Source organism: Citrus sinensis, chromosome 9 (genome assembly GCF_022201045.2).
Source record: "Citrus sinensis cultivar Valencia sweet orange chromosome 9, DVS_A1.0, whole genome shotgun sequence".
NCBI classification, from domain to species: domain Eukaryota; kingdom Viridiplantae; phylum Streptophyta; class Magnoliopsida; order Sapindales; family Rutaceae; genus Citrus; species Citrus sinensis.
In genome coordinates, this window is record NC_068564.1 from 12,072,588 (window position 1) to 12,080,818 (window position 8,231).

The window sequence follows — 8,231 nt, forward strand, 5'->3', positions numbered from 1 at the left end:
CCAATTTCCATTACGAATTAATTAAAAATCTATACCTAATCCAATAAGAAGACTTATCTTTGTTGAATGTTGCTCTATCTTGTTGAAATTTTGCCATTGAATATGATGATTATAGAAGACAAAAGCGTAAGAAGGACAAGCATGCTAATGTTGAAACCAAGCAAATGCGGCATCTTCGGAAAAAAAAAAAAAAAAGTAAGGTTTTTCAGAGCATGGTAATAGTAGTGAAACAATGAATGACACATGTACAAAAAATAATATAAAAGCACACAATATTAAAAGACAAACAAAATTAATTACAGGATAAAAAATACACCACAGGATAATAATTTTTTATTTTAATATAATTTTTATTAAATTTTGTACTATTTTCTATGCATATATCATTATTCATAATCATACCGAGTGCACGTCGTAAAAACTGCACATGAAGATGTGTTCTTGCTTCATTTCCTCATCCAAGACGCATCCTCTTATCCAATTACTTTTTAAATTCTTTACACCAGTGGACCACAAAATAAGACAACCTGGACCTACATGCATTTACACAAACTGAATCGCAAACAAACTCTGCTTTGATCTCTTTCATTGAACCTGAACGAGAACTGTCAATGATAGACAGCCAACTTTGATTGAACTTGGACTAGAACGAGTAATAATAGAGAGCCAACTTTGATTGAACTTGGACTAGATCGAGTAATAATAGAGAGCCAATTCTAAATAGTAGCGAATTTAGAGGATTAAATTACATAATAACAAAATGTAATCAATAATAAAATTTTATACATTAATGAGTTTGTGGGGGAAAAGGACACAGACACCCCCAACGTTTAGTAAAGGGACACAAAACTCCCTAATGTTTGAAAAAAGACATACAGACCCCAATTTCTTAACGGAAACCGTTAGTTTTAACGGAAATTATAAATTTAACGTGTAATTACCGTTATATCCTTCTAGCATTAAAAAAAAATTGTTCATTGTCTATTTTACCCATATATTATTAATAAAATTATGAATATACCCTCATTATCCAATTTCTCTATTAAATTTTTTATAATAAAATTATTAATAATTTTTTATCAAATTCTCTACAAGCTAAATAATTTTAATCCATTATTCAAGAATAAAAATAAATAAAATTAATTATTAATACTATAAAAATAACAATTCTTCATATGTCAATCATTTAAACTAGTATAATCAACAAAATTAAAAAAAAAATTGGTTAACAACATCTTAATTGTACTAAATAACATATCGAATAGACATAAAAAACCACCAATAAACATAACAAATAATCCTTATATCATAATATTGTATCAAATTGATACTGGTAATCATTACAACAATAACCATAATATTTTTTTGAAAAAAAAAACATTATTTATTCACAAATTTGTATGACAACTCTGGCTCCTAGCTTGTGAACTTCCTCCCATAGCTTGTTAGGACGTTATTGTAGTATTGCCTGCTTTTATTTGTTACCATCTGCAAACCAGTACAAGCTTTTCATTGATAAATTAAGCACAATAAATCTCCAATAAACCAGTACAAGCTTTTTTTGCATTATGCCCATGGTAAGCTCACTTCTTCGGTGAAATTAATTGTCTAAAATTCTCCAAAATTAATTAATTGTCCAAAAATTCTCAAAAATTCTAGTGGATTTGGAATGATAATAAAAAGAAATAAAGTTAATTTAGTAAAAAGAATAGAAAATTAAAGAGGGAAAAGCTAGTTTAAGATAAGTGAACCGTGGATTGAAGATGCATGAGCAGCAACCACGCGAACGAGCAGCAACCACGCACGAGCAGCAGCCACACGAACGAGCAGCAACCACGCACGAGCAGCAGCCACACGAACGAGCAGCAGCCACACGAACGAGCAGCAGCCAGATGCGGTCTCGATCAACGCAGCGGCAGCACGAGCAGATCCAGCAACTTGCGGCGACCTCATCAATTCCAACAGTTTCCGGCGAACCGTGTGAGTGTGTCTGTTAAGGATTTTGTCAAGATCTGGAAGGAGCAGTGTCAGTGCGTGTGTTAAGCGTTTTGTTCGTGTGTGGGTTTTTGGTCAATTCATTTGTTGTTACGATATTAACCTCTGACTGATTTAACGAAACTGTTTCCGTTAAGAAATTGGGGTCTGTATGTCTTTTTTCAAACATTAGGGAGTTTTGTATCCATTTTCTAAACGTTGGGGGTGTCTGTGTCCTTTTCCCGAGTTTGTGGAGGTTACTTTAGTAAATTTAATAGGGCCAAATTAAATAATAGTAAATTTGACTACTGTGAACATTTATTTTTTTAATTAAAGTATGAGCTTTTATATGTTTCAAAGTCAAAATTTAAATTTTATAGGTTTATGAATTTATGGACCTATTTTTATAAATTTAACACGATTATTTTAATAAATTTAATGGTTCTAATTAATAATTCAAACAATTATCTCATTAATTTTTTTAAAATTATTTTCTCCATTGGAAGCTTGAACTCCTAATGGTCATGAGGTGGATCTGCCTTTAAACTCCGCCATCTTAACCCCATAAGAGAGCAAAATAGTAGTTCAATACTTCTATAGATACCTTTAACAGCTTAAATTAATGACAAAATTATCCCAAAAAAATTCTCTAAGTGGAGTTGATGTGGGCTCATTGATGAAGTCCATACCATCATCTTTGCGAAGAAAAGGGAATCTTTGAAAATTAAAGGAAGAATGAAAAGTTCGGTCAAAATTTAACGCTTTATGAGCTTGTCCTCGTTCTGGGCTTCCGCAGATAAACCATACCAAATTAATTTCTAACTAAAATTTGTCTGTTCGTCTACTACATCAAATTCTAAAACCTATATAAAGAAGAAACGAAACAAGTGATCAGTAGATTTATCTCAATTCTACATTGTCAACACTTATTTAGAAAAAAACAGAAAAGATGGCAGATATGTTCGTTAAGCAGGCAAAGCAATACGCGGAAGCACGACCAAATTATCCAGAAGAATTGTTCAAATTCATTGCCTCTAAAACACCCAAACACGAGCTGGCATGGGACGTCGGCACCGGAAGCGGCCAGGCCGCTGCATCCGTAAGTTTACTTTTCACATCTTTAGATTTTATTTTTGAATAATACAAAAGTTCCATATTAATATTTCAGAATTCTGATCCCAAGCTATAAGAAAGTTGAATTATATAATTGTTAAATTCAGGGATAGCAGAAATTCTCATGGGACGAGTCTTGAAGGATTTTTCTCATTTGTGTAGGGTGTGGGAACAATTTTATATCTCAATTAAAATTCGGGGAACGAACATAGATAACTTAACACTCAATATCTTATACAGGAAGAAGATGAGGATTCAGTGAATTCCTCATCTCTCTCGTTTCCCCATTTTTTATTTTAATTTTTAATTTTTATTTTATTTTATTTCTGTTAAAATTTTTAGTAATTATATTTAAAATTTAAATTGTGATGGTATGGATATAAATAAAAAAAATATCACAATAGATATGAACACTTGAAGATTGACGAAGATAATTTTCTTAATGATTTATACCATGTGACTTTTATGTATGTGTTCAACCCTGAAGTTCTATTTTTACTTAATTTCATAGATTATCTTGTAATTTTGATGATATTAACTTAATTAGTTTGATGAAAATAATTTTAATGATTTAAATTTGTTTTGATGTGTTTGTGTTGTTAAATGATTTATATTTTTACTTTAATATGATTAAATCAAGTTAAAAAATCAGTTGTTCGGGATCAGGTGTCTTTGGGGATCTCCATCCCTATCCTCAAGCAATTTTAAAAAGGACGGGGAGAGTACAAGGATACAAGTAGAGTATCAGAAATAGATACAGGAATGTCGATCTCCTCCCATTGCCAATCCCTAGTTAAATCCCTATTATTTTCATTGATTAATTATGTATGTATTATCTACAAATCAATATCCACATTATCTCAAAATTTAGTCGTGAGACTAGTACAGAAAAAATCTTATCTAACTACCGAGGAGGGAACTAGAGTATCCCGGCAACCTTGAGGATGAAAAAAAAAAAACACAAAAACTGAGTATGGGTTGAAATTTCACCATGTCTATGGAATTTTTATATATGGCCTTCTCAATTTTGTGTACTTTTGTTATAGCCTCCTATATTTTATATTTTTTCTCAATTATATGTCTTCAGCTTGCACCAATCTACAAGAATGTCATTGCTACAGACACAAGCCCAAAACAGCTAGAATTCGCAATAAAGCTCCCCAACATTCGGTATCAACTTACTCCTCCAACCATGTCCATAACTGAGCTTGAACAAAATGTGGCAACACAATCAAGTGTAGATCTAGTGACAATTGCTACAGCACTACATTGGTTTGACTTGCCTCAATTTTACAAACAAGTAAAATGGGTACTCAAAAAACCTAATGGAGTAATAGCGGCATGGACCTACTACTGGCCCGAAATCAACGAGTCCGTAGATGCAGTTTTCAAGTCATTTCACTTCATTGATTATGAGCCATTTCGGGAACCACAACCTAAATTGGTGGAGAACAAGTACATGAGCATTGATTTTCCATTTGAGCCTGTAGATGGGGTGGATAATACGGGGCCGTTTGATCAGTTTGTTTTAGAGAAGTTGATGGATTTAGATGATTACTTAATGTTCATACGGTCAAGTTCAGGTTATCAGACGGCTAAGAACAGGGGTGTTGAGCTGTTGACAGACAATATGATGGAGAAGTTTAAAGTTGCTTGGAATTCAGATGGCCAGAGTAAAAAGGTTGCTCGATTTCCACTTTATCTGAGAATTGGAAAAGTAGAAAATTAATAATAGTTTATTCAAGCTTTAATACATATTGTTGATGATGAATCTAGTCGAGTTGATTTGTCGGCTTGCAACCAGACCTCCATGTCAGTATTTAAATTTATATGTAGGAGAGCGGTTTGTCACTCTCTTGAATTTTCAGCAGGAATCCACGAACTCGAACAAAATTCTCCATGAACACTTACTAAAACAGAAATCAATAATTGGCAATAGAAGTTTTTCTGGCGTTGAAATTAATTTTTTGGATTTATTAAAAAAATAGAAATAGTCCCTGGTTTTTAGTATAACAGAAAAAGAAAGAACACACGTCCATAAAGAGAGTGAAAAGTAAAAGATAGTCTAAAGAGAGAAAAGTTGAATTTGCAATGAATCACTTCATTTTTATGAAAATTTAGATACTAAGCTTGGAGTATAAGTTGTGAAAACCGAACGTCTTGTTGCTTCATTTCATCATCCATGGTGCATTCTCTTCATTCTCTGTATCGGTTCTAATTTTATCGGATGTTCCAAAGAGACCACGATGGATCCTGTGTTTCCATTAATATTAAAATTCTTTACAACAATGAACCACAAGGAAAGACAACCCGGACCAACATTTACAACAATTGAAGCACAAAGGAAAAAAGCCAAGTCCATGACTATTTAATCTTCGTAAGTTTTAAAAAGTTAAAAATAAAAAATCGGGGTCAAAATTGAACACTTCTAAGGTTTCCCAAGTTCAATTTGGCTTCGCCTGATAACTCCTACGATATTAGCATCTTAATTTTACTGATATAATGTTACAGCCAGCTTTAGTTTTTATTTTCTTTAATGGCCCCCTGTAGAACCAAAACCCTGGATTGCTACCTACCCTAACTTTATATTTGTATGTAAATTTTCAACTAGCTGGGATGTTAAAAAATGTTATAGGCTCGGACCCAAGCCCCAAACAATTAGAATTTGCAACAAAGCTACCGACGATTTGATATCGCTGCACTGCACCACCAATGTCCTGAACTTGAACAAACTGTCGCAGCACAATCAACTATAGATCTAGTGACAATTGCTCAAGCCGTGCACTGGTTCGACCGAGTCATTTTTAGTTTTACAATCAAGTCAAAGGGGTACTCAAACAATCCAATGGTGTAAGAGCTACGGTGGAGCGGCACAGTCCCAAAAGTGAACATATCCATCGATGCAGTTTGTAAAACCGTTTTACACCGTTGATTATGAACCATATTGGGACAACGTTAATCGGTGGAAAACAAGCACATGACAGATTTTCGTTTGAGCCTTCGGATAGAGTGTTGTGTAAATTAGCAAGTGTACGTACTAGTTGACTCAACTAAAATAATGAAGAGTAGAGTATCATTCCACGAAGATTTTATATCTTATTAGATGCTGAAATTATTCTAACTCTAATTTATTTGAATAACCAAATAAGTGAATTTAAATTAAAAACTTAATAAAATAAAATAACTAAAAATTAAATAAAGATGCAAGTAGTAATAGAAATCACTAAGAGATTTAGACACTATGACATCTAGTTTCACCATAACCAATTCAATTTAATCATCCATTTATGTTATTAAAGATTATTACTCATGTTGACAGTGAATTTCCCTAATTTATTCAATATCATCTCCCGAATAATATCAAAAATACCCCCACATATTAACTAACTATATCTCCATGTAAATTTAAATATGTAAAAATTCATTAAGCTCTATAGAAATTCTTAGATAAAACTGCACGAATCACGCTGGTGCATCTTTGTCTTTCATTCAATTCACGACATTCATTACACAGAGCAAAAATACATAAATTTCCTCTTGGTCTCATTACGTATCCTCAAATCATTCAAATATTGGCCAAATATTTAAAAGCATTAAGCACAATAATGAGCACTCAATCATGGAATAATAAATTAAAAGTAACATAGATTTATGAAATTAAATTTTCATAGTTATGCTACATCGTAGCTCTAGTAAAATAAATTATTTCATAGGAATATAAAACAATTCATAAACATTTTAGGGAACATTCAAGTACAACAATAGAAAAGAGGAAAAGAAAAACTCAAGAATTAATCCGGCTTCTCTTTGGATGTCTTATAACTGCTTCTCCTTGATTCTGTTTGTGCGCCTGCTTTGGGTTTTGCCCTGTTTTCTTCTTTTGATAATACTCAATCGATGGCCTTTAAATCATTAACCCAAAAGGATTAAAAAACAAACTCATGAAAGTAAGCCAAGCCGCTTTTAAATTCTTAGGTCATCATATTGCAAATTCAAATGCCCAAGTTCACGTGCATGCCATATTTGTCAACTAAATCTTCAATGCTTTAGTTGAATAGTCAACCTCATCTCACATTGGATTCTTCTGTTGTGTGTAAATCGATTCAATCAAAATTCATTCTCAAAATTTTCAATATCAACAGCTCTTGTATCAAATAATAAACAAAGTAGGTCAAACTAACCACATCCTCTTGATATTTAAAAATAAAAAATAAAAATGCACATGCCTAAATTTGTATTTTCTTGGGATTTCTCGTAAAGCACATGCTTTTGCTTTTCTTATATATATAGTAAGAAGCTTTTACCTCCACCCCTTAAGGTAGTCTTCTTTTCATGGTAGATTATCCTTTACATGTTGATGGTACATAGGCCCAAATTATTAAAGGATAGCTTCACTCTTAAGGGTTATAAGTAACTATTTCTGACTGTGGTGCCAGGATAAACACAAGTAATGTAGAATCGAGGTAAACAATCTGAAAGAATCGATATAAATGTTCAAGATATTTAAATAATCACAATGAAGAGAAATTAATACAAGAATCAATTATAAACTAAGACAATATTCATCCGTTTCTGAGAACCATATTCATTTTCAACCATATACTCATCATTGTCATAAAAACAACATACAAACAACACAAAATTTTATTTATTTATTTATTTTAAATGAAAGAAAATATTCCCACCCTCAAACTTAAAATCAACATTTTCCTTAATGTAAATAGATAGAAAAGGAACAGAGAAACTCCCCAGTTTTGCACTTGAAGATTTGAACTTATAGTTGAGTCGTTGAAAGGCATGTGCAAATTTGATGATCGTTGACCCTCAAACTTATACAGAAACCTAGATAAAATAAAATAAGTAAAAGAAAAGAATAACAAATGAAATAAGGAAAAATGAAAATACAAAATAAAAATAATAATAAGTGAAGTTTTGAAAGCTTGGGTTGCCTCCTAAGAAGCGGTTAATTTATAGTCATTAGCTTGACTGTCTTTGGTCGTCATTCAGGATTAGACAGCCCAATAGCTATCTTGTGTTTATCAAATGAATCATCTAAAAGGGTTTCAATCAATGACCGTTGACTTGTTTGTATCATGAGAAATTTCTCCCACGCCAGATAGAAAGACTTATGTTATTGTAAAAGG

At 32.2% G+C, this 8,231-nt stretch overlaps 1 protein-coding gene across 1 annotated transcript; it reads left to right on the top strand.

Annotated features, from left to right (window-relative positions):
• Positions 1-2,694: 2,694 nt before the first annotated feature.
• LOC102614896 (uncharacterized) lies at positions 2,695-4,991 on the top strand. Its single transcript, XM_006491519.4, has 2 exons — positions 2,695-3,073; positions 4,175-4,991. Exons 1-2 carry the CDS (start codon positions 2,924-2,926, stop codon positions 4,814-4,816), a joined length of 792 nt encoding a protein of 263 aa, XP_006491582.2. The 5' UTR covers positions 2,695-2,923; the 3' UTR covers positions 4,817-4,991.
• The last annotated feature ends 3,240 nt before the right edge of the window (positions 4,992-8,231 follow it).

Coding starts and splice junctions, on each gene's coding strand:
- LOC102614896 (XM_006491519.4), top strand. CDS start 2,924: ATGGCAGATATGTTCGTTAAGCAGGCAAAGCAATACGCGGAAGCACGA. Junction 3,074..4,174: donor GCGGCCAGGCCGCTGCATCC/GTAAGTTTACTT, acceptor ATATGTCTTCAG/CTTGCACCAATCTACAAGAA.